General features: G+C 42.6%; 1 protein-coding gene across 1 annotated transcript; it reads left to right on the top strand.

Moving 5' to 3' along the window:
- On the top strand, nucleotides 1-26,841 carry nkpd1 (NTPase, KAP family P-loop domain containing 1). The gene is made up of 5 exons (XM_030095445.1): nucleotides 1-79; nucleotides 21,110-21,226; nucleotides 23,348-23,667; nucleotides 24,390-25,841; nucleotides 26,554-26,841. Exons 1-5 carry the CDS (start codon nucleotides 1-3, stop codon nucleotides 26,839-26,841), a joined length of 2,256 nt encoding a protein of 751 aa, XP_029951305.1.
- Nucleotides 26,842-27,776: the final 935 nt, after the last annotated feature.

The raw sequence follows: 27,776 nt of genomic DNA, 5'->3' as shown, positions 1-27,776 counted from the left end.
ATGCCGTGCACTCTGACGTCCGTGACACCTGACCGCTACTTCAGCGAAGACAGCTTCTCCTGCGCAGTAGGAGGGGAAGGTAGGTGTTATACTTGAGTTCATCACGGGAGCAGTGGCAAAGTCTAAGTAGCTCAGTGAGACTGTACTTAACCACAGTGGTACTTTGAGTTGAGTGCTTCCAACAGCAGGCTGACAGTACAGGAGACTTGAACGAAAATGTCATTATTCTGCTAGTTGCAGAACGAATCTGGAATCAATCACGTGTGTATATTATATTTCTGACTCTGTGTGTGTGTGTGTGTGTGTGTGTGTGTGTGTGTGTGTGTGTTTTGCACAGTTCCGTTTTCCAGTGAACTCTATTTCTGTTACATCCCATTTGTTATTCCCCAGCGTTGTACTTAATATGGGACATGGAGCGCTAATCTTCCCCAGGGGACTTGCAGTCACTTGCTCTATTACCTGCCCATTACTGGGCAAGCTTCCAGATGTATGTGACCATGCTGTGGGTAGAGCTAATCCTGTAATGACACAGACAGTTAATTGATTGCAGTCTGATCCCTATCCAAGACTCCCTTGCAAGATGGAAATGGTGGCTCGTGAGAAAAGAACTTAACCTTCTCCCGGCGAATTGATTTGATAGAACAGGGACAGAGCAGAGTCTGTAAGTCCATCCAGGCTCCGGAGCCGATAAGCATCCGGGGACGATTACTGACATGACATTTTGTCACCAGCGCTGCACTTTTGTGCTGTCATTTCAGGAGAGGGGGCATGGAGCGAGGCAGGGAAACGTGCCAAAAACACACTTTTCTGTCACCGAACAATGAGGCAGATCCTTGATGAGTTTCGTGTTTTACATTCATTTCGAGTTCCATGCGGCAATTCACATGATGCAATATAGTGCAATGCTCAATATTAACAGAAAAAAAATTTCAAAAAAAATCTGATCCCACATCTTCAAAACTAAATTATGTACCAATTTGACGTCAACAAATTGAGCTGAAGCACAAGAAGCCGGGTTGACTAAGTATAAATCGATCCAGTTTGACAGAGGGACTGTCGTCCATCACAGACTCAATATGCAAATGCTCCATTTTGATTAAGAAATTGTAAGGGGTTAAATGTTTGATGACAGCAGAAATGTCAGAGCAATAACAAATAACCATACAACTATTCATTCAACTTAAGATATTCCCTTTTTTCTTTTAAATATTGATTTTGAGAATATTTTACTCACCTATAAATGTATGCAAACAGCCGAATAGGAAATCAGGGGCTCCAAAAACTGACTTTGTAAATCCTCAGTTTGAAACAACCGAGTGTTCAGCATGTCCAAACACGGCAAATGCAAGATGTCGACTCTGAACAGATATCGACTCTGAACAGTCACTCTCAAAGTCAAAGCTGTGTCCTAAGGCCTCTTTGTCGTTTATGTGCCATTTCTTAACCCAGGGAATCTCAGGGATAATGGTATACACTTCCAGGTGGGCACTCCTCATCGGCATCTTGTAGCACTCTCCAAAAGTAAAAAGTTGTGTGACGAACCAAAACCAAAAAAAAAAAAAACATTCAACACTTTCACACTTCCATGCACAACTAACCACTGAGTTGTGGGCGTGTTTGTCAAGTTGTTGGTGTCAAAATGACACGAAAAATCCTCAAACACTGGTTCTCCCGTGTATGGGATGGTCTGACGAGCCCCTCTCCTCCAGAATACCAATGACCTACTGGTGTAGGAACAAGGCTTTAACAAAATTATTAAGGGATTTCTTGTGTAAAACATTTTTTTTTTCTCACTGAAGCATATAAAGTGAAGCCGCTCAGTGACCATCTGTATAACACTTCAGCAATTTGAGCAGTGACGCAAAATGTACCACCTACATCGGCGCTTCAAATAATTGTGACCTTTAAGTATGTAAAAAAGGTGTTTATATGCAAGTTTTCACACCACTTTATTCCCATGAATCACTTAAAAACAACATACTTTAGGAAAAACAGCCTCATAAAATGCATGCAAAGAAAAAGAAACAGCAAGTGCGTTCGCAGCTACATCTGTCTTCACTCTCTTCCTGCCAAATGTTTTATCAGCTAGTAGATGTTCCCTGTGCCGTGTGCTGTGATTAATAATATCCCTGAAAAGGGTTACCTCAGGAATAACACATAAGAGGTGGCGGTGTGTTCAAGTGTAAGCTGTGAGGGTTCAATTAACACTGAACCAAGTGTCCCTACGTAGCTATGCTGCAGTGAGCATGATTGACAGGTGGATGAGCGGGAGAAAGGTTACAAGAGCTTTGGAAGTAGCATGGAATTATGGGATGGGAGGGGCCGTTTGGGGAGGCGGTGAAACACAGACACGCGAGATCGTGCTATACGATCCATACCAATGGGCTGGTGGTCAGACGTCGCTGCGCAGCTCTCCGGTTCACTCAGTTTATTGTGCACCTGGATGCATTTGCACACATACCGCGAGTCGACACAATGGGAGAATATGCTGCCGTTTCCTCTTTTCCTTCGCTGCGCGTCAAGAATTCACAGTCGCGCATTTATAAATGTACTGATAGGAATTCATGGGAAGACGCGGGCTGGATGGTAGGACTGAGGAGGCCAGTGTGTCCCTGGTTACTGAGCAGCTGGGCCGGGTCATTATCTTCTGTGAACTGTGACTCACGCTGACATTGTCTGGACGGTCAGCTATGATGGGGCGGCGTGCTGCGGCAGGCTTTAGGTGACTCAAAATGAGAAAGGCAGTGGACACTGCTTTGAGAGAAAAGATAAAGACAAGAAAAAAGACAGACACGGGCAGCGCGAAACCAGAGAAAATTGTTAGGGCCCAGTTTCTTTTTCTTTGTCAAGAAGGGTGAGGAAAGCAGATGCAAGCATTACAAGAGAAGAAAGGCCGGAAGAAGAGAAGGGAAGAGGAAGGATTTAATATTGTGAGGGAAAAGCACAAGAAAGTGAAACCATGGCAGAACAACATAGGGAAGAGGAGACATGGGGAGGGGAGGAAGCCTATTTCTTATTTGAATGAAAAGCCCGGCGTTCGGATGAGCCGAACAGCGAGCCGCGGCCCTGTCATCACGTCCCCTTTTTTCTCCACAGAACAACCTGTTTGATGTGTACAGAGTAATATGGCAAACAGTGGGGGGTATCCAGAGCATCAAAGGAAATTTAAACCACACACTAGTCCATTACAGTGTGCTTATAGCTGTGTGTGTTGATGTCTGTGTCTCACAGACCACATAATAGCTACTGACTGCATGTGTGTCAGTTTGCATGGCGCTCATCACACTTCTTGATTGCGTCCCTTTGCTCATGTTGTGACAATTATCAACCGGCGGGTGTCAAGGTATCGACGAGTGTGATGTGTCTTAACTACCTATCAAAACTAGCTCCCCATCTGTTCCGTCGCTGAGGGTAACAGTGGAAGTAATAACAATGAACTGCTCTTGATGATCCATGACAGTGACAACCCGACCGGGGGACAGCATTTGTTTTCCGCAGCGCCCCTTGATTTCTACCGCCTTCACGTATCAGTAAACACACTCTGCACTCTGGCGGAGGGAGGAGGTGCTGAACAGCATGAGTGAGGAGGAAGAAGGGGAAAGAGAAGGCGACAAGAGAGAGCGTTCTTTCTATCTGGAGTGCGTTGATGGATGGTCCATTCACTTTGGTTCAGGGCTCACATGAATAAACATACAAAGTCGGTATTTGCTCCAAAAAAGCCACCTCAAACCAGAGATTGTTTAATGGGACAAGGTTGAAAAAGTAATTGAAAAAAATGTAATCTCCTTATGGAAGTCAAGTTATCTTTGAATTAGTTGATGTTCTCAAAGATAAAGTGACAAAACATGCCAAACTGGAAAGGAAAATTAACACCTCAATTGAAGACACTTTGCTCTCTTTAAAGGCTAGATTTTCATGTCAGCCTTTTTGTTTTGTATTATATTCCTCTCAGAGTAGGTATGAAATGCCTGTAATCATCTAATCAATCGTTTGAATTGACGTTTCTGCGGAACCTTCCTCAATCTCCTTCCAGGAGTCAGTGAATTATGGACATTAAATTTTCACCATAATTATGACAAATTGATTTTCTGGTTGAGCTTCTTTCCATCAACCCCAGGCAAGGCCCACGCTGAAACCCAATCTCTTTCGAATATTGGCCGCCAGTTCAAGGCTCATGTCGTCCGGGGCAGCTTGCAAGGATTAGTATTTGAATGTGAAATGTGACTGGAAAAATAAGCAACTCTCAGTATCCTGATCAAACCCTGCAATGAAATCATCGATCTGCCTATCTGCCTTCCGGTTTTAACACACCCAGGGTCACGAGGCGCTGCGGCTGGTCCCAGCTGACACTGGAGGAGAGGGAGAAAAAGCCCTGCAGAGGCAAACCGGTCCATCACAGGGCAAACGCAGGGAGACAGACAATCACATATTCACACCTACAGGCAATTAAGTGTCACCAATTAACCTAACACACATGTGGGAGGAATTCTAAGTTCCCGCAGGAAACTCTTGCATGCAAATGGAAAAAGCGAGTTCTTCTCCCTGTTAGGCGAGAGTACTATTATATGACCACAGCCGTCCTGAAATTCTGTGGATCCCCATTGTGCTGCAGCTCAGAACCAACACAAAAAAGAATGAAGCAAGGACTGCATGGATTTGTTTTTCAATCACATCCCACAGTTTTAAAGAAGGATTAAAATTTGACAGGTAAGGTAGCTTTGCTCCCCAAACCTTTCTTGATCTATATGTTCTTATATCACTGATACGTCTCAAATTGTGGACATTTCACCTCTAAAGTACAAGACAGTTCATCTGCCCTCTGTGAGATTTCATCATGAGAGGAACAGGCAAAGAAACAAAAGAATTCTTTTAGATGAAAGTACACTTAATTAGATCTACAATTACCTGAATGACTGTTAAAGTTCACGCAAATTTTTCAGTGTTTCCATCATCCCACAGAAGGAAACCACTTTCATGAGGGAATGCTGCTGGAATGAAGAGGCGTTTATGATCTGCAGGACTGTTTGGATTTGTGGTACATATCAAAGTTACATTCCGGACCAAAGGTTTCCCAACTAAATATTGGCCAAAACCATCACACTGCATCCCCTGACTCAAATTCTTGCTGCGCCTTGCATTCACGTCTTTCAAAGGTAAACAACACAAGCTCCAAGCCAAACCGAGACACGTTTCATTAGACAAGGCTGCCCTCCACCATTATTCCATGATCCAGCTCTGAGGCGCTTATGTTATTGAAGGCGCCTTAAGTGGTGGACAGGGGTCAGCTTGGGCTCTCCCGCCAGACCAGAGCTAAGCAGCCTCGTACGCAGCAAGCTTTGATGCACTGTGCACTGCAACACCCCTTTGCCATTAACAGTATGAATGTTTTCAGCACTTTGTGTTCCAGAGGTTCCTCTGTGAGCGCAGGCCTCCCGGGCCAGCCCACACTCCCCATATGTACCCTGCTACTTTTTGTAGGTACTGACCGCTGCAGGCTGGTGTCAAACTGTAAGACCTGACATTTTGGAGACGTTCCCGCTCAGTCTTGAGGTCATTTCAAATTGCTGCTCATCAAAGTCCTTCAGATTGATTCACTGCTTCCCACACGTCATCCTGCAAAAAAAAAATGACTGTTCACTTGCAGCCTCGTAGATGTCACCCTTTGACAGCAGTCATTAAGAAGGTGGGATAGGTTATTCACTTTACCTATTATTGGCTTTAATGTTTGGAAAAATGCATAGTTGATGATCTGAGACAAGAGAGCGGACATTGCAGTCCCCGTGTGCTTTTACCTGAGTGCCCTGCAGCTGAAGACTTCTCTTTTGAACTTTGTTCTGAGCGTGACACATTTATTTAATTTCAGATCCACACCAAAGCAGTTATTGACCACGTGGCGTAAAACAAGCTACAAACACAACATTGACACATTTGTGCCTTTCAAATACACATGGGAAGGCCCGTGCAGACAATTTACACATCAAGCAGAATCGAGCAACATTACTATTAATGTGAGGTCAAGCAACAGTCATGCTAATGAATGTCCAGTATACTTGCCAAACGGTTGGACTCAGCATCTCATTTTCACAAGTTTGTGCAGCGCAGAGCAAATATTAAAACATCAAAGAATAAACACTTCCAATGTAGCCATCTTAAAATGGCTTAAATCTGATAAACAGTTGCTCCGACAGTCCAGCCTTGCTGTCATGATAATTACTGCCTTTAGATCATGTTTTGAACTTTTTTTTTTGGTTAACCTGAGCGTTAACATTGGTGATGACCTTTAAAAGTAATTGGACTGCTCGTAAACACTTCGACACACTTCGACACACTTCTTTACGGTTATGGGTTGGCATCCCATGTCCTCCCTCACAGATCATGCTGGTTTTGCATGATTTAGAAACGTGAGCCGAGGAGTGAAATGTTTGCTAATCAATGCATGAATCATTTCAATTACAATCTCATTAGTACACCTGCTCATCTTTAATATATCATTGTGATTATGCTAGGGCGTGATGTTTTGCTTATTTACGACGGTGGGCGAGCTGAGAGAGCGGCGGCCGGGGGGGGGAGTCAGAGGACTGGGCTCTGCGGGGTTTAACAGTGAGCTCCCTCTCAACTGAGGGCAAGAGGCACTTACTCCTGGTTAGTCTCGCTGAATTTAAATCAGGTTTAAGGGGTTGCTGTATCTAAATTAACGATAACATATTTTTCTCACTTACTTCTGGGGGAATCAGTCACGCGGGGAGGACGCTTCAGTTGAATTGGGCTGGAGACAAACTCTGGATAAATGAAACTCAGAAGCGGCGCCGCTTGTTATTCTGACATGACGTCAGGCGTTTTCCGAGCCGCCGTTTCTTCGGTTTGAAAAAGCTGCATTAAAAACACAACGCCATCTCTGGACTATCCAGAGGAATTTCTGGATTGGCACTTCAGCACTTGAGTATCTGCCACGTTTAGCTGTCGTGTACAGCCCCAGCTCTCTGAGGAATACATGAAACAAAGTGGAAGGAAACCCAACAATTCCCCCAAGACGGCGCGACAGTAGGGAGGATCAACTTCCCTTTAACCGACAGAAACCCCCAACAGAACTGGAAAACTGAGAAGCTGTGGAGGCGTGATAAGATTTCTCATTAAACAATCATTTTGTATTGATATGCTCACATTTAGCTTTTTGATTAGACAAACGCTGTTTTCATTTTAAAAAGATTTGGACGCGAGATGCTGTGATCCCATTTTTTCATGAAGTTAGGATTAAATCTAGAGTTGTAATCGCACGTGGCTTATCTGCTTCGAGACTATGCTTTATGAAGCGTTTATTTTAAATACCATTTTGCACATCATGTTTGCATGAGTACACAAAACTCTGTCTCACACAAGTCATGAGATTACAGGTTGCGTAGAAACGCACTCACCTATAATTTGTTGTCATGTAAGGCAATAACGAGGCAGGAAAATTCTTGGATGATGAAAGTATTGATTAAGGCTAATACAACAGCAAAATGGAGCTCTCGTTGAAATAGCAGGATCTCTACTTTAATGCAGGTTGAAAGTACTTTTCCTAGAAGTATGTTGCTTTAAAAGAGCAATAGAGTCCACATTTAGACGATGGATTACACACTGGATTTATATTCTAGAAGCCGTCCCCTGACAGGACAGAAATAATGAGCAGGTGTAAGACTACAGAAATGATTGCATTACAGACTTAGTACAAATTGATAGCAAGACTAATGCTCACGTGAGATAATGCCTTCATTGTGGATGTTTCATGCTTTGTCAACGCCTTTAGAGCCAGCTGGCTTTCAATCACATGGCTGTGAGTTCAAATCAACTCTTACCCCCGGATAAATATTGAAGTGCCCTGAAGCAAGGCATTTCATTTCATCTGACTGAAGACTGACGATAATATTCATTTGAATCAGGTGTGTTGGAAGTTTGAAACAATTAAAAGATGGAGGGGGGGGGGAACAGGAAGAGGATTGGGATTCATCCAACCGAGAGTCAAAGCGGTGAGGACCAACAGTCAAAACACGTTGTGAGCAAGAGAGAATAAACAGCAAGAGCTGAAACAATAACTAAAAGTATGAATAAAGGGCTTCTGTTTGGAGGTGCGCACCGCATAGTTTCTCGGGGAATTTCATGACAAACTGATACTCTATTTTTTATTGTCTTGGGAGGAGAGTTTTATTGCAATCCAGGGTTAAAGGGGTAGAAAAAAAGAGAAAGACCACTGAGCTGAAATTGATTGTCTTAAAGCATTTCATTTTGAGAGGCAAGTCCTCCACACATTTCAGAGAATAATGCACTTTACCCAGTGTATAGGGCGAGCGCAGCATTACATAGTGTTCAATCTGCAAGCTGCGGCTCCACCCCTTAAATACATATTGATCCTATCTGAGCAATTTAGAGCAGTCTCTCTTCCCTCCCGCCTCGCATCCCTGGAGGATCTGGGCTCATCATCACACACACAGACACACAACAGACAGTCGTAGGTACACATACACCGTGTGGGTGTGGTGGAGGGAAGTGTGTGTAGTCACACTCGAATACATGACTAATAGACTGCCGACAGAGATAAATGACTTTTTAACCAACAGAAAATTGCTCCGTGTTCCATTCAGTGAACAGTGGTTTCCTCGCCTCCCTTTTCTGCCTTCCTTCTGTCTTCTGATCCGTTTCTTTCCTCCTTTCCCTCCACTCCCTGCTCATCACGTCTTCATCCTCACGCCCTCTTCATCACCGCCACCCTTGCACCAACAGGTCCTTTCTCTTCCGCCAACTCTCTCGTTGTTGCCCTACTGTACTTCCATTCACTTTACAGCCCCTGTTGCCAAAGCAACAAGTAGCAGAGGTTTGAGAGTCGCTTCCTTTTTTCTCTCTCTCTCTCTCTTCATTTTGCGTGAAAGAGAAGATAGAAAAAGATCTGGGACTGCACAATGGAGGAGTTATGCAAATTAATCCATCCGGTGACAATGGATTAGAGCAGGCTCGCTCACAGCTGACAGAGGGGGTTTAGACGGAGCTCTGAGAGTCATTTTAAATGATTCTTGTCTCACAAATCAGATCCACGTTTGAGCAGAGATATCTGCTTCCACCTATTGCCTTCCTCCAGCCTGGATGATTTTGAATAGCTGCTGTGTTTGTGTACCATGTAAACCGTGCTGACGTCTGAATACTGTAGAACTGATGCAACAGTTGAAAAAAAAAAGGCAGAAAGAACATTTTTCCTGAAAAAGAAGGCGTTATCATTGTATTATGACACTGCTGAAAGAGGAAAATTTGAAAATGTACTTTCACATATACATGTAAATGTCTAGAATCGGTGTATGCTTCCATGGGGTTGGGTGCATGGAGATGGGCCAGTTCCACTTCAGCAAGTAGAATATATGCAACTTATTTTCTTCTATTAAATGAAAACATACCTGCGCCTCCCACATATCGCTTCATGTTCCTCAAATCTCATTTAATCCTTGTTTTGCACACTGGACCACCATTATAGTCCACATTTCCTTAACAGCACGCATTACTGTTGCATTCTGCCGACTGGAACACAATAAGATTACTCCCTCTTTTACACATTTCAGGTTTGACCTGACAGCATTTTTCACAGCACACGCAAAATTATTACTCTTTGTTACAAGCATTACAGGCTCTGCCGAGGCTATCACTGTGCCAGCAGTTCTCCTTTTTCTTTTACAATGTGTTTTTGTCAGAATCATCCAGTGGGTGGTCAGTCGCACTGAGATTACCGATCTTGTGTCTGTTTTAATCCGATGTAAGCAAATGAAGGACAACAGACATCAAAAAATACCAATGACTGCATCTGATAATGCTATCTGCAGGAAGGGGCATATAATGAAGAATTTGTACTTCGTTACAACCTTTAAGTAGGTTTTTATATGTTTCAACTGATATGTTATGTAAGATTATGATAGTTTAGTGGCTTGAAACTTAAACCAATGAAGCTGCTGGTTCCACTGATGGTAGTATAATATTAGATAATAGTATTATAGTAATATTTATTACTATGATGAGTGTGTTTGAAGACACAAACACACACACTTAAACACACCACAACCACCACTTAATTTTAATAATTAAGATGAAAATTCTATTTCATTCTTTTCTGATCTTATCTCAAGGCTGATTTACTTTTGAAGTGAAGTGGAGGTTCACTGGAGTTTGTGGGTTCAAATACGGGTTTGCCTGTTCTGTGTGAAGTTTGCATATTATCCCTCTGTGTGTGTAAGTTTTCTCCCACAGTCCAAAACATGCACTTTGGGTTAACTGGTGAATCTTCTTTGCCCATAGATTTGGTTATCTGTCTCTGAGTTTGCCCTGCGATGGACTGGCGACCTGTCCAGGGTTTATCCTGCCTCCACTCTGTTAGCTGGAATCAGCTCCAGCGACCTGTGACCCTGAACAGGATAAAGCAGGACGTAGCGGACGGATGGATGTACTGACGCTGAGCTAAACAATGTCAGGAGTTTTTCCAGCTTTGTTGTCTGACACCCAACAAAGATTGAAACCTCAAGGAAAAGCCAGATTTTCTTTCTGTGAGGCGCAAACGCGTCTTCATTGTGAAGCTCTGAATCAAAAAAACACACTTCCTAGCCAGCTTGATGAAACAAGTTGAGTGAAGAGGCATGATTTTTTTCGATAAATGATGACTGATCATTTCCTCTATCAAATACCTGAGCAAGAAAAAGAAGCCTTCTTGAGAGAGTTCTTCACCAAGTGACTGAATGAGATTACATGCTCCCTCAGAAGTTGTGTCATGATGAAGAACCACTTATTGCTTCACCTTTACAGCTATGTCTGTACGAACACTCAAACTTTTCAGGCGCTAGATCTTAAAGTGTTTTTAGATGGAGAGGAAAGAAGATGTTGAAGAGGTGGGTCGAGTTAACAATATCACAATTCAAAAGCTTAGCAGTGGTGCTCATTTAACTTTCATGTTTGTTCTTCTCCATCATTTGTGTTTCAGCACCGAGCTTTGGGCTAAATCCGTAAAGACCCAAGAAAAGTTGGGAAATGGTAAATGTTTGTTTCAGAGCTGATCTATGAATTTGTTTCCCTTTGCAATGTTTACAGCAGCACTCAGTGTGTGCTAAAATAGAGGGTTGATGAAGTCAGGATGGATGATGGGAGGTTGTCTTGACTCCTAAATCTCTACTAAAATCAATATGTTGTGACTGAGAGAGAAGAAAGATGAAATCATGTTCAGAGAGTAGAGTATATTAAGGTAAATTTGTATTTGAGTTGTGTGATGAACATTAAGAACATTATTTGGACTTGTGTCAGCGACTCAGTCTGAGTAACTTCCTCATTTCTTTGGTTTAAATAAATGTCATGTGATTCTACTTTTTTTTAATTAACTGATGAGCTATTTTCAGGTTTAAGGAAATGAATACCTATGATAGTTTCACTTCATACTGATTGTATCGTGACACGATTCAGCCAAGAAAAAGTGGAACACTTGACTTGACTCTTGTTTTTCTAACTTAAAAAAAAAAAAAAAAAAAAAAAAAAACTTTATCTATTATAACTCTATCAAGACATCAGCAGAATCAGCAAAACATTAGGACCAGGCAAAAATGACAGACAATACTGTCCAGCAAGTTGTTTTGGAGACATCTGTTGACCCACAGAGACAGTTTTGTTGTTTTTGGAGGGAGCCCAACTGCCTTTGTGAGTGTTGATGTAGCTCTCTGTATGTAAGTGTGTTATGATTTCTGGGGTGTGGGATTTTTTTTTAATTTTGGACATCATTTTGTGCTCCGTTCATTTAAAGCTAGGGTTGGCGATCTTGGAAAACTAGCATGTAGCACGAATGTAGCATCTCCCCAAGGCTCCGCCTAGCTCCGCCCAGCTCCCACCCCATTGGAGGAGCTCCCGTTGGGAGCGGAGACGCGGTGACGTTCGCGGCACGCGCGGCGCTTCCGCGTCCAGTGCGTTCCTGGCGTAACCTGTCCACAGCGCTTCGTTCCTTCATTTTTCTTTATTTGCACTGCGCTAAGTTATGGGGCACTCAACGGTAAGTAAACCCCCAAAACATTCTCCTCCGCCATTCTGCAACGACGCTCCATCTTTCTGAACCAGGATCAGTTTACGCCATTGACATGTACGCGCAGGGGGCAGGTCGAACGGCAAAGGGATTTGATTGGTTTAAACAAAAGTGTCCCGGCAAGACCATTGGTTGCTGTTTTTCCTGTTTTACTCCTGCTGTTGATAGCGGATATTTTCCAAACTACTTTAAAAACACGCTATGAATTGCTTCCCATTGGGTCATAAAGATCATTTTAACCAGTATTTAAAAAAAACGTATCTCATTCAGATCGCCAACCCTAGCTTTAATGAAGGATGTTTAAAGGGATACTTCAACATTTTGGCAAATTGACCAATTTAGCGCAATTCCTTAGTTATTTCGAACAGCATACTTACTTTTTTTGTGAGGGCGAGCTGTTGTTTATTCAGAGGCGAGTCGGGGAAGGTTTTCGGGACAGACACAATGGAGGTGAACGGTATTTTTGTTCCCCCTCGTCAAACTCATCAAATACAAAATCCAACAACCCCAAAACACTTTGGTGGACACGTTATAATCCGCACATTCACTACGCTGTGAAATATTAATGTAAAATTACGAGATTGAGTTGTTTATGCGAAGATTGCTAAGACGGAACTACTTACTAAACATGGCGTCTGGGCGAAGTAATTTCAAAAGAAAAAGTAGTTCCCAGTATTTGCTTCAGTGTCGTAACGCTACAATATTATTTGTTGGTGTTCCACAGCGTAGTGAATGTGCGGATTGTAACGTGTCCACCAAAGTGTTTGGGGGTTGTTGGATTGTGTATTTGAGGAGTTTGACGAGGGGGAACAAAAATACCATCCACTTCCATTGTGTCCGTCCCGAAAACCTTCCCCGACTTGCCCCTGAATAAACAACAGCTCGCCCTCACAAAAAAAGTAAGTATGCTGTTCGAAATGACGAAGGAATTGCGTTAAATGGGCCAATTTGCCAAAATGTTGAAGTATCCCTTTAATAAATGAATGAATGAATTCAAATTTAATGAAATGACAGATAGACTGACTGACTGATTCTTTGATGGTCTTGAATGAAAAGTATGATTTATGAGTCTAACCTAAAGAGAACAAAGGTGGTGCAGTCTAATCACTGCCATGGCAAGTTTACAAAAATAAATCAACAACATTTGTAAGATGTGCTAAGGATGTGATGATCACAGGAAGCAAAAAGGTGAGGAAACAACCATCTGCACCTGAGCTGAAGGCAAACCTGGCGTTACATGGAAAACATGACCCTTTTTCCACTGTTTGTGTTGTGTTCTGTGTGTGCGCGCACAAGTGTGTGATTTCATGTGTCTTCATTTACTTTCAGTGTCTTTTTTGACTTTCATTTTTTTTAACCAAAAACGTTAAATCTTGTCAAAAATGGTAAAATCCTGAATTTCCAGTTGCATTAAAACACCTAAAGTCATCCTTTATTTACTTTCATTCTTTTTTATTTTTATTTTTTATTTTTTGCATGACTATAAGTTTTAACAACACTAAGACATGCTTTAAAAAATGGGTGGCACAATGACACCTACAAAAATGGCAGACATCTTGATTGACTTAACGAAACAGATTGGACAAGAGAAGAAGATTTGTCCACAGAGCAAAGGCCTGGATTGGATGTGATGAGTGTGACAGGGTGATCTACTAACCACATGGCTGAAAGTGAACCAGATAACACCGATGTCAAAGCAGATTCTTAGCGGAAACACGCTCCCCTGACATGACTTTATTAAATAGAGGTGTACAAAATTCTCACTTGAAGAACGAAAATGGCCTGAGGGAATCGTTCTTTGCCGGGTTACTTTTTCCTTTTTCCACTGTGAGTACACATCAGTTGCCATTTCACCAAATATGCGTGCGTGTCATGCTCGGTTTGTGCTCCCCTGTCCTGCTGTGTGCATTACATGTGTTCGTTTTTTTTTTTTTTGTGTGTCTTCTTTTTTTGCCGCTAATCCCCCAATACATTACGCCACTGCACAGCAGTTCACTCTCTGATTTGCTGGAATAATCTGTGCGAATTCAGGTATCTTGTCAGGAGCTTTCGGTGCAGCCTGACAGCAGGTCTTGGCGTCATGATGCAGAGCATGCTGCGTGCCTTGAGGTGTATATGTTTATGGAATATAAAACAAAAAAAATAAGTTTTTTTTTTTAAATGATGGAGCAATCCTTCCTGCAGGGGTGCAGGGATCCTGCAGGATGTGCAGACTGAAAAACACTTGGAGAGATGGTACAGGACACAAAATAAATGTGTTTGTGCGAGAGAGAAGGAAGTAGAGGGGTAGATAAGAGGAAACTATAGGAGAAAGGAAGCGAGTCAACACTTGTATTTTGCACCGCATCTGGCTATATCCTCCCCCTTGCTTCAGTGCAGGTCTGATCGGGAGCAGATTTCATAACAGCCTAATAACACCCTCCAAGAGGTCTCAAGATACAGCTATTCTATCTCTGCAAGAGCTGCCATCATCTTTACCTCCACAATCCAGCCCCTGTCAACAGCCGTCAACCCCTACAACCCCTGAGCCGACTGATATTGACAATAAAACAGGAGGCAGGATCAGCGGGATTGCCGTGAATGTGTGCACGCATGCGTGTAAGTTTGCGCGTTGGTGAATAGATCCAAGAGTGGTCACTCATTCCAACACCACCACCAAGAGAAGGGCTCTGTGTGCACCTGGTAACTATACTCTCACAAGGCAGGATAAAGACAGATTTCATGGAGACATGGAGAGGAATACAGAGAGGCAGCCGCACAGAAAGAAAAATGTATAATGATCCCCGTTGTCACAGCCATGACTTTTGGACAGCTCTGGTTACTCGCGCCGCGCTGCAGAGGAGATGGAGAATTGTAAGCCCTGTCATGCATCATAAATGTAATACCATATGGGAATGTAGCCCTCACACGCGGTAGAGAATAGGAAATTTGTGCTCTACATAAAGAAGAATGGACTGTTTTTTATGAGGTCATGAAGGACATATTGTGTGGCGGGCCTCATAAACATATGCATGTTTCTACTTATGAGTTTTTCTGGGAATTGAAGGAAGCCCGTACAGGATGACGGAGGAGGATTAAGAGGCAGATAAGCACAGACACCATTTACATTGAAATGGCTGTACTGCTTGAGAAGGGAAACGGCGAGGAGAACAAGTCAAAATGGAAATAGATGAGAATGAGATGATGTGATCTGGGATCTGAATGTGAATAGAAACAGGGTTGAAGGTGCAGGCAGAAATAATCATGTATAGGATGTTTGCACTGATAGATACAAGATCAGCATGCATACCATTTCGCTCACCCCTGCCCCAGAAGGGCTCTTCAGTGGCAATCTCATCGCTGCCTTTTTTTTTCTATCCTAATATTTGCCGCAGAGGTTTCAAAGAAAAAAGTGGATTTTGCGAGTACGAAGGAGTTTTCATCTCGCCGTCTCTGGCGAGATTGTTAAAGCAGACTCTGTCTATAGATCTTTGGGGGTCACAGCATTCAGAAACCTCCATTTGTTGGTGCCATCATCCCCCTGGTAACAATAAAGGACAATCAGTGTGTGTGAATCAGCTTGTGGCAAGAAGCTGAACCCCTGCACCTCAGGGTGAGGACCCTATCATCTCTGCTTGCTGCACAGCTCTGTGTTGGGAACAGCAAAGCTTAAGACATCATGCCCAGATTTGGCAGCGCTTACTCTCAGTATATCTGGCTATTTCTTCGTCCTCCTCTTGTGACTTAGCAGCATCTGCAGTGAGACTGATCAATAGATCACACCAACAAGAGGTCTCGAGGCCAATTAGGCCAGGCAGGCTGGGTCAGGGCCAAGCTGGTGTCAGGCTGCGTGTCAATACCGAAGCCTGCCTGCCCTTAGCCAGCACGGTTAAGGAATAAAGACAGACGCATATTGTTGTCTGAGTGTGTGTGTGTGTGTGTGTGTGTGTTTCATGCGCTGCAGCTACTGATTTACATGAAATGTTCATCATTCCATATAAAGAGAAGTTGTGCCCCATCTCAAGCCCTTGACCGCACCCCATTCTCGGCAGATGCGTCCTTTACGTTCAGGTCTGCTCCTACATACCAAGTAGAGGAGAGAGATGAAGGGCTGCTGATCAAATGTCATTGTCCCGCTTTTATGCACAATACTTCAGCACCCTCTCTTGGTGTCTTGGATTACAGCAGGATTTTTTTTTTTAAAAGGAAAAAAAATCTCACCCTCCTCATCATCCAACTTGTTTTTGCTTCAAGTAAATGGAAATGATCTTCAGTATGCACATTTTCAACAAGCTCCTGTCAGAAAATGACTTTCATCCCCTGAACCAAACACATTACATATTAGTTTAATTTCCCCTCACATTTAGAGGAAAATCACTCCAAGTCAGCCCAGACCAGGACTCGAATTTATCTGCGTCTGATACCTATCTGGGATTAATCATGAAGGTGCATTCATTAACCTTAATTGCAAAGTTTACACAGTGAAAGGGAAAGGTGTTTTGAAAGGACGTATGTGGGGGAGATAATAATCCAGCTCATTCAGCATTGATTTGCAAAGGACTCCTGGCCAGGCAATAACTGAGGACTGTCTCTCAAACGCACAGTCTCACTCTCTGTATGACAATCAAGTTAATTAAAGTAGTTAAACAATCAGGTACTTGGAGTATAGACAAAATTAGTCACCCTCGGGCCGAGCACTTTAAATCTTAATCAGACATACGATAATTAAACTTCATCTCCACGACTCGCCTAAAAACTTGGCATTTTGCTCTCAGATGCTTTCGTGTCGTGTTTTGATATCCAGTGTTTGGTTGTAATTACCAAAAAGTCAAGTTCTGACAATCACCACTTAAGCTTGCCATATGTGAGCGTTTGCGTACAGTGCATAGTTATTTATGCATGCACCTTTTTCTTTTTTAATTACATTTCATTTAACCTTTGTTCATCCAGGGTGTGTGATTGAGAATCAGGTCTCATTTTCCACAGATACAGTACCTGCCATCCATATAAACACAAGTATCTCCAGACATCATGAGCAGCGGTGCTCGGGGGGGATGCAGGTGAAGGTGGGTGAACGGTTTGGTTCCAGACGCTTTGACTTGGTATTTTTGGTTTGACTTCCAACTCCTGGCCCTCTTCACAGAACCCGACGCACAACAGCACAAAGTGAGCGTCTAGCTGTCGTCCTCGGCCACCTTTGACACGTTTGCAGTAGCAAGGCGGTGCTCAAGGTCACTGTGTGTGGAGGGGGGTGGGGCTGCTGAGAGGGAGTCGAAGCAAGATGGAGGAGAGGTGGCGTAGCAGCTGATGAAGAGCTCTTCACATATTGTTTTCAAGTGAAACGGAATCATCTGCACGATATTAGCATAACACAGTGTAAACACGGTATCAGTGTTTCATTTGTTGTTGTTTTTTATATGTCACAGGCATATTGTGACAGCCGCAATTTCAAATGCTCTGCTCCAGGGTTGGGAGAAGCGACCCTCAGGATCAGATCGGGTTTAGCACAAGATTTACACCAGACGTCCAGGCACGACATGAACAGGCGAAGGTTAAATGCTCCAATTTGTTCTCTTATTTTCTATAAAAATATGTTCTAAAATAAATAAATGATATTGCTCCTCTGTAAAATTATAACAATGTGTTTTCATTTCTACCACGATGTAAATGATGAACAGGCTGTGTACATGTTTTAAATCCACTCTTGGGAGTACACGGTTTAATAACTTTGACATGATTTACCTCTCGAAGTTCATTTATTATCATCGCTGAAGGACTTGTGTCTTGAGGTACACTGTGACACCAGATGGTACAAGTAGGCTGATGCAAAAAATAAATAAAAAAAAGCGAATATGCCAAGGGAAATTAAGCTTCTAGCCTGAATTTCAAAGCTTGACTAACCAGTTATGTCATAACAAATCCGACTGCGGGGCAAACAGCTTTGGTGCCGCGGCTTTGGCATCTCCACTGCTTTGCATGTCAGTTCAGGCCAGGCACAGCAATCCAGTCATTCTCAACCTGGGGGACTCCAAACCAGGAATTCAGTTCATGAATCATGCAGACCGAAGGCTCCAGCGTGAAATCACTCATTTGTTCCATTTTTCCATGCACTGAAAAAGTTGGACAGTTAATGCCAGAAGCTACAGCAGGAGTGTGGGCTTTTTCTACCTTGTAATGCTTTCAGGAACAGAGATGCTTTGAATGGAGAGAGAAGATTGCGAAGGAGTTCCAAGGGGTAACGGATTGGAAAAGGAGAACAGAGGAGACGCATAGCTTCACTCCCCGGATGTAATTCAGTCTTCAACGTGATCTCACACGCTGGAGAGGTTCCAGCCCGGCGACCTCGCCTGCTGTTTACAGGTGCCTTTCTCGTGTCTTATCAGTGTTGTGAAGTTTCTACAATGCTGGTGTAAAGTTCAGCACACCTGAGCGGCAGCTGCTGGCCAGCGTCTCTGTTCCCTGGGAAGCATTCATTCATATTCAAGATGACAGAGAAGAAGGATCGGGACTGACATTTGGAAGTAACCAGGTAAGCTTGTTCAACCAGTCATGACGGCAATAACAAACATATCAGTCATTATTTAATAGGAGCCTCGAGCGGCATTACTGAGGTTTGTGGGTCATTTCACACTGATCAAACACAGTTTTACCATCAAGGTTCCAATGAACTTTGGCAAATAAAAATACGTCTGTCACTGGGTTCTGCAAAAGTAGTGTGAATCCCTGAGACGTGTGCAGGCAAGAACAAAAGCAGAAAATATGTGCTCCCACGTAAAAGTGACTAGAGGTAATCGTCGACAGGGCTAAACTGTTTGCACATCTGTGTGCACTAAAGAGGCCAGCCTGAGGAGTGGAGGAAGTACCGTATGAATATAAAACGATCCTCCTTAAATAATTCATTTAAATGCACATCAATCAACGCTTAAATAAAAAACTCAATCACTCCATTTTTTGCTGAATTGACAACTAATTTTTCTCTTTTTTTTTTTTTTGGCACAGTCAGCAAATACAAGGAAGTTCCTTTTCCACGTGTCATTACAACTTCCCTTGGAAGTCGGAACAAGAGCAAACAAATCCTGAACACCCAGGCCTTGAGTTCAAATAGAGTGTGTCAGTGTTTCGCGTCTGTGTAACCTCAGGCCTTCAGAAATTTTGTGTTGCTATTTATTAAAATATATAAAAAGCTAAGATACCAACTGCTTCTGATGTGGTGAGAGTTTTTAGAAACAGAGCGTCTGATTTAAATGGGGTGTTTTAGTAGCAATATGGTGATATGATTGTACGCGAACCACTATTAGCCAAAGCGTTACGTTTATTATGTTTGCGGTCATAAAAGTTCGCCCATCACCTGCAGTTATAAATGATAATAAACTTGCAGTAGTGAATGTTAACAAGCAGTTGAAGAATTGTGGTGCAGATGTTCCGCAGCCTCTCACCAACTGCCGGGCGTTAAAAAGGCACACTGTTCTCTCCCAAAAACAAATTACAAAGCATGTGCCTTTCAATCTGTTAACTATGATGTTGCGTATTAACGTGAACAAATTCTCTGATTCGCTCATAAACCTTGACAAAGGCTTTACCTTATCAGCCCGGGTACAAACAAGTCGCAAGCCATGAGTAATTACAACATGGCACCACTAATGGCAATGATTCATCATCATGCTTCATTGAGAGGGAGAGACTGAAGAAAATGAGGACGGACCAGTAGCTGAACAGAAAGGGACCTGACAAGCATACAGACAGCCGGGGACACACCTCCAGCACGCCGCCGAGCTCTGCTCACACCTCTGCTGTTTCTCACAGGTGGAGCTCATTCTCACACAGTCACCATGAAACAGCCTACAAAAGGTGAGTTCTCTGCAGGTGTGTGTCATGGCGTCTCCTTCCGCCTCGTGGGGGGATGGGGGCTCTTTTTTTCAGTTTCTCTTTCTCTTTGTAAATGAAACTCACGGAGACTCGCCCTCTCCCAAACCGCTCATTAATGTGTGAATCAGTGGTGGCTCCAAGTGACTTCATCCTCTGTTCCTTTGTCTTGCTCGGCTGAATTATGCCCCTGTGGCCCACAGTAATTAAACATTTGATAACTGTAATTTCTTTTATGGTTGTTTTGTTTAATTGTGCTTTTCTGTGTGTGCGTGTGTTTCGTTCAATATTTACTATCGTTTGACCCTGGAACAAATCTTTATTATATGAAAGTCTATTTCAGCATCATTGCAATTTTCATTTACAAGTTCATAGTAAATTCAAGTTTTCACTATAAACTAATAATTTTTGCAGAATTTGGCACTCACTCTCCCTCTCTATCTCTCTCTCCCTCACACACACACACACACACACACACACACACACACACACACACACTGCTAAATTCCTTCAAAAGATTCCTGTAATATAATTCACACACTTTAAAATATTCCCTGACCTCCCACTCACACCTGTGCAGGGCTGGAGCAGTAAAATATTCAGAGGATCCTATAACATGTTCAATTTTGTATTAGAAATTTAATTTTATATTGCACTTCAAAATATATATATTTATATGGCCTGGGATGATGCCACACAGTGTGGACAGAGATACTGTGTAACAGTCACTGAGTCTTTTTAATGATCGACAAACATTTCTGTGATAATCACAAGTAAGCTCAACGATATTTATATTCTGTATTCTCCTGCAAGTGAAGTGCAGGAGAATATTCTATCAAATACCCCACCTGTCAGTTTCTACTTCCTTCCTGATGTGCAGGCTGAAAATAAATGAATAGTAATTTCCTCCTGATTAAACCTGAATGAAACACCTGTTGTGTAGTTGTGCTGTCACTTCAGCTTAGTTAAATTTCAGAAAACTCAGAAAGAAGGGGGGGGGGGGGGGGGGGGGGAATCACAATGAGAAGGGTTTTTACAGATATAATAATTTTGGAATGTCTTTCAAAATAAGGTATTATAGGAGCATCTCTTCATGTAATGTCACGCCCCTGTTTTAACCTGGACTTCAGTTTGGGCTCTTCTCTCCACACGAGCATCAGAGTGTGAAACTGTTCACTTTATTTTTTTCTCATTTGTTCTCAGATGATATTTACGCGTACGCCTTGTCAAAGACACTGACAAAAGTTTCCTCACCTGCGACTGTGGGACTTTACTCTTCATGTCCAAATCGAAGCGGAATGATCCTCAAACGAATGGAAGGTATGTAAGCGAACGGATCCCAAGACTGAAACAACACAAGATGTTGATTTTAAGCTAAACGCAAAATGAAACCTGAATATTATTTAACGTTCATCCAAAAAGTGCTTTATAGGAGGCACACAGAGCCACTGTTGTCACTGATGGTTTCGATAAAAACTGTACGTTGTCTCTGTTTGGGCCTAATCACAGGATTTCTCAGAGATGTCATCAAACATGTTGTCCTCACCTTGCACCAGGTGAAAACAACTCTGTACGTTACAAAACAGCATGGATGTGTCAACAAAAGCTGGTTTTTCCTCTTTCTGAGTGTAAGGTTTTTGAAAATCCAAGTTGTTTTACTTTGTTTAAGTTGACACTCCAAACTGCAGTGTAACACTGCATGCAAGGACGTTGAAAATGAACTGAGGTCCTCAAAGCTGAATCCCAGCATGCCAGTGGGATCCAACCAGTCCGTGAAACAGCAAAAAAAAAAAAAAAATACAAGGCAGCTGGAACACACTGTGGTTCATATTAATCATAATTATAATAAACCACCTAAGATATGATAATTATAATAAAAAGGTTGGAGTGGGTTGAACTACGGCATGATATGCTGATTGCACAAACTTCACCTCTTTCCAAAAATACCACAGTGACACCAAATTGCATCATAGTATAAGTTTGCGAAACATAATGTGTTGCCTATATACTGATGTAACCGCTGCAATCTGAGACTGGCTGTCCTGCCTCTCTATATGTAAATCCACTGTGGACCACCTCAGACATGGCTCGGCCTTTAATGACTTTCTTCACAACTGACTGACTGAAAGTGGTCATTGTATTTGTGCTCTGCAGGCCTCTGGGGGATCTCTGTATCCTTGAATATGTCCCACATAAATTATTGTCCTTTAAATGTCCTCCACTCACACCACAAGGTGCTTCCGTAAACACGTCTCCCTTGGAAGATTTCTATCACGAGTGGTGTATGAGTGGCTGCTGTAACGTAAGAACAAGAATCACACCGTGCAGATGAAACAGTCTCATCAGTCTTACGTCAGTGTTCGTTTCAACAGAGCGACATTGAGCCAATGCTCACTGCACCAAAATTACTTTTTAAACCATTGTTTGCAAAGCTAACAATGGTTAGCAAAATTATATTGAAAAATGATTTTATGAAAGTTTTAGAATACTTACAACTGGCACTATCTATTTTAAAAAAAACAAATAAATAAATCATGGGAATGTAGGTACATAGTAACCTTGCGAATATAATATAAATACATGGCTGCAGGGATGAATCAAACATTGAAATATAGTTTTATATATAGACAAGCCACATTAAACCGAGTGAATGGAGCATGTGCAGCTGTACTGAAGGTCTCCAGTAGAAAAGACGGGTTACTTTGTGTTGGTCTGAAGGTCGATTACTTTTTCTTTCCTTTTTTTTTAAAGCCTTGGTAGATAAATTGCACATGCTTGACCAAGCCTGGGGCTCATAATAATATCTACAGAATAATGAAGCTTCAAAACGTTGCACGACAGATAATAAACACCGTTATTCATGAACCCAGTTCTCTTTTTTTGTGCATCTTGTCTTTTTATGTGATGTTTCCTGCAGAAGAGGCAGACGGATTGCTTGTGGAAAAACAGGTTTTGAGCTTAATGTTATGGTCCAGTGCGTTTTATGAGCTGGTGATGAGAAACAAATGAGTGAAACTCTAAAATATAATGTTGGGAAAAAAAGGATATAAAAAAAAAATGGAAGTTTTAAGGAAAGAAAAAAAAGCAACATATACAGAGAACTTAACTAATGTCAAAAACTTCAAAACATAAATGAAACAAATTTCCAACAGAATTCCAACAATTGTAGCTCATTAGTGAAAACTCAGAAGCTGGACTTATCTTGTCCTCCAGTATTACTGTGTTTCAGTCACAATATGAGAACAAAGCATCACCGTACAGCTTTTTACGCTGTATGTCTTTACTCTGATGTTTTCTTCGATCTTGTTTCACAAACATGCCACATTCGTTGAATTCAGTCAACTCTTTCTCTAGGAATACTTTCTGTACATCTGATAGACGTAAATCGTTTTTTTCCGCTGCAACTGATTCTAACACATCTAAACATTTGTGTTTCACCAGAGTGCATGAACCAAGAGGCTTCCAGGATCGAGCAGGAATGTGAGCAGAGGCCTCGCACGTCTAGCTCCTTCACCGGCTTTTTCGCAGTCATGGGACGGCTGCTCTTCTCCAGGCCGGTGTGGACCGAGCAGAACCAGCAGTACCGTAACGTCCGCTTCATTTATGTGCAGTTCAGCGCCTGGCATTTTGCAGGGAGCGACCTGCTCTGGGCCGGGATAGCCGTCCGGCTGTTTCAGGCCATGCAGATTAACTTTGGGAAATTGCAGCTCGCTCTTTACCGCGAGGCTCAATATGAAGAAGAGGACGAAGTGAAGAAGAAGGTTTGTCTGTTTGTTATTACTTTCTTTTTGTCTTTGACACGGAGGTGGACCGTGCTGCACAGATTGCTGTTTGTTTGTTTCTCCTGAAATGAGCTATTTAGCATAAACACATACAGCTGTGGATGATGGAAATGTCATTAGAATGCAATATTTGCTGAATACCCCAAAACCTTTGCTATTTAAATTTATTGACATTCAATATGTATTTCTCGTATGCTAACAGAAAGTATAATTGATTTGACAGTTCCCAAAATAACTTCATCTGTTAATCTGGTCCCGGTAATTGGTCCTGCAGCCAGTTAATTTTTCAATTTATCTCTAATGTAACCAAGATTCATGGTTAAGAAAAATGAATTACTTCAGTTATTTTGAAGGTGTGCGGTATATTTCCAGATATTTCTCTTTTTTTACACCAAAATATGTTTAAACTATTGTTCATCATAGAAAACATCATTTGAAAACTGAGAGAAAGTGCAAGAATGAATCCTGGAACCAATCTTTTCTCTTGAGGTCATAGGTTTTAGCTCCATTCATGAAAGCGTTTTAAAATCATTGGTATTGCAAAGAATCATCGTCTGGATACTGCGAATGTTCACTTCAGTTCAACAATGTTGTGCTCACAAATAAGCCAAACACCATTTTGCCAACTTTAGAATTATGGATAAAAGATGGTATTATCACTGGCAAAACCCTGTTTCAAGTATAACTTTTGTTTTTCCTAGATCGTGAACAACGGTCCCAACTCCTGGCGCTCCAAGAAGCTGTGCTGCTGCCCGCTGTGGCTTCTGTTCCTCTGCATCCTTGTGATACCGGTCATCGTGGTGACGGTTGTGCTGATCTGCGGCCCTCCGAAGGCCGTGGTGCCGCCGACGCAGGAGATGAACGCCACAAGCGACCACTTGAGTTTAGTGGAGGGCTTCCTCATTGCCTCCATTGGACTTCCGGCTGTGAGCGCACTGAGGTTTGTTTTCCTCATTTGTAAAGACCTCATCTTCAGCCAAGAGCTGAACCTGAAGAGGGGGATGGACAACCAGCGGATCAGCGGCCAACTGGGCTTCATGAACGAAGTCAGGAAGGAGATGTGGCTTCTGTCTCGCTTCATACAGTTCATGGAAGTGTTTGAGAAGCGACGAATTCGAGTTGTGCTGCAAATTACAAACCTGGATCGCTGCTCCCCGAGGAAAATCACCGGAGTCCTGGAAGCCATCAACATTCTGCTCTCCGATGAAGAGAGCCCATTTATTTCCATCCTGGCAGTGAACCCGCATGTTCTTGTAGAGAAAGTGAACTTTGCAGACGGCTGCTTCAGCAGAGAGGACAGAGCTTATGCACTGTTGAACCGCATCGTGACCCTGGCCTTCACAGTCCCGCCGCTGTGCGACGAGTCAAAGTGCAGTTTGTTTCACAGCCTCACCAACAACACAAGGAACCCCGAGGAGTGTCCGAAGAGGGAGGTCAGGCACAGAAAACGCACATCCTCCTCACATTTACCTCTGGTAGAGCTTGCGCTGCACAGAAGTGAGTCAGATCCACCCAACGATGAAGTAACCGCGGCGCTGGACGGAACTCAGGGGGAAGCAGACAGTTTGATCTGGAGCGTCCTGCGAAGCAATGAAAAGATGCTCCATCGCTACATGCTGGGAGATTCCATGTCCATGCGGAGGGTGATCAACTCCGTACGAGTAACTGTCATAATCATGAAGGCCTTGAAGATGGAGCTCCCTCCACCGGAGCACATCGCAGCCTGGGTGGTCTTAGCCAATCAGTGGCCCTGCCGTCTGAGCTGGATCATCCAGTGCGTCGAAGATGCTCAGCAGAGGGAAGAGATCGACGGTGAAAACGCTGCCAGTGATAATCGTTCAAAAACCTTGTGGAAAGTCTTCAGTGAGTCCAAGGCAGAGCTGCATGTGATGAGCGCTCAGATTGAAGACCTTCTGGAGCAGGACGGAGATCCCGAGATATTTGAAAGATTCCTCAGAGTGGATTTCCAGTTCACCGTCGGAGATCTGCAGGCGTCCGAAGTGACGGCGGTGAACTTGGACCATTCCATCAAGAAGGAGCTGGCCCAGATCCGAGGGATATCCAAGCTGGGGGACTCTGCTTGGATGAGGAGACTGGCCCCTCTGCCAATCTCGACCGTCATCAACATGAAAACAGAGGACGTATGCAACGAGGTAAAGATCGCTTCTGAAGCTAAAATATTTAGGGTTAACTCGACGGCTGGGGCAGCATTACATGAAAAAAATGGTAAAATGAGCAAACCAGCTGCATTTTCTCAAACAATCTCAGTGCCTAACAACCAGGAAGTCGATAACTGGACTCTGTCCATCTTGCCATGAGCAACCGCAGTCAGATTTCCACACAGTGCAAGTAGTTTTGTACTCGCTGGGGAGCGCTGTAAAGATTTTTTTCTCTGTTGAGAGTCGCGCTGGCTGTCCCCTGCAGCTCTTCCACTGACATCTCACTTGTTCTGCTGTGAAACAACTGAAAAAAACAACAGAGGCGAAATATGCCAGCTTTTGAAGATGCATTTCTGCATGACAGCTCGATGGAAGTCGTGTGATGAATGCTGCATGAGTAGACAATCATTTGTTCAGATGTTCTTTTGTTGTTTTTTTTAGGAAAATCCAACCAACGATTGCATGCTGCTTCGATTGCATGCTGCTTTTTCCATGAATTCCTCTTGTGTGTGTTTGATAGTTAAACAAGCACAATCAGCATTTTTAAGAAATTCAACATTACTACTGAATGAGATTGGTTATGAAAGTAAATAAACAGCTTTTTTTCTGAAAATAGTTAAATGTCATTAAAGGTACACCAGAGAATATAAACGGTTTATTTTTCTTTAGCTTTTCCTAACTTATTTTTTGTCTTCTTTTTTCTTAGTTGGAGAAGATGGACTACCCCAGTAAATACATGGATATTGTGAAAAGCAATGACCTGAATGGTTTGGCACTGGTCTTCGGTGATACGCAGGACCTCAAAGCCCTCTTAGACATGAACTTTGGCCAATGGGCAACTTTCAGACTGCACTTCTTGAGCTCGCCGTCGCATCTCCGACAACCGCACAGGAACATGACGCCAGCACCTCCTCATCCGAAGAGCCAGCTGTCAAGCTTCGTCCTCCACGCTCCCCATCGTTCTTCATCTAATCTGAGCCTTGTTAACAGCTGAATGTGGAAATATGTCTCAGTCAGCCAGCTAGTCCATATATTATCAACTCCATGTGCCACCTCATTTCAGCTTAGGGGTCACAATATAAATCTTGTGCGTAAAAAAAAAAAAATAGACAAAGAACATCAATCATAATTCCAGATTTGGAGAACTTTAACTTTCTGATGTTAATTTTTATTGACATTGTGAGGAGGTGACGTCTTAACTGAGCCAGCAGCTAATTTTATTGCAGGTTATAAAGAAAGCTGATGGTGCCAGCCACAGCTTTCCATATGCCACACCTCGGTGTTTTTATATTTGTTTTTCCACGGGTTAAATGAGCGTGACACAACATAATTATTAGGCAGATTTAGAGGCTTAGCGCTTTCCAACACAGCAAAGCTGGCTATTTGCACTCGCTCCCAGTCCATACACAAAGCTAAGCTAATCTCCTCATGGATCCAGCCCCATGTTTTCTGCTCACAGATAAGAACCGCCCCACTGATGTTTCTATTATCTTATCACGATGCATCGGATTTTCCTGGTGAACTCTGCTCAGATTAAAAATTAATTGCGTCTATGTCATCTCCAAGCAAGTCCTTTGTGAATACATTGAACATTTTAACGCCGTTTCCTGTAAAGGTGGTCAGAAACAATACTCAGTCTGGGATATTTGTTTGAGGAGTTAAAAACTGTGTCTAAAAATATCCACAAACTTTTTGAGACAGGATAGATCCTGTTTTGAGGTTGTTCCTATTCAAAATGCAATATATTGTGTAATTCATTCTAAAGAGAATGGACATGGAAGCATATGTAATATCAGTGTTTGGTATATTAGTTTGGACCAACATTAATGTGAATTTATCAGTTTCATGTCAGATTTTTTTTTCTTTTTTGCCTCTCATTGCACTGACTTTGTACTTCAACCCGTGAATGTCGAAAACAAGGTGTGACGA

This window comes from Salarias fasciatus, chromosome 1 (assembly GCF_902148845.1).
Source record: "Salarias fasciatus chromosome 1, fSalaFa1.1, whole genome shotgun sequence".
Taxonomy (NCBI): Eukaryota; Metazoa; Chordata; class Actinopteri; order Blenniiformes; family Blenniidae; genus Salarias; species Salarias fasciatus.
The sequence above is the reverse complement of the archived record's forward strand: the minus strand, read 5'-3'. Positions and strand labels throughout refer to the sequence as shown.

Coding starts and splice junctions, on each gene's coding strand:
- nkpd1 (XM_030095445.1), top strand. CDS start 1: ATGCCGTGCACTCTGACGTCCGTGACACCTGACCGCTACTTCAGCGAA. Junction 80..21,109: donor CTGCGCAGTAGGAGGGGAAG/GTAGGTGTTATA, acceptor ATTTGTTCTCAG/ATGATATTTACGCGTACGCC. Junction 23,668..24,389: donor AGGACGAAGTGAAGAAGAAG/GTTTGTCTGTTT, acceptor TGTTTTTCCTAG/ATCGTGAACAACGGTCCCAA.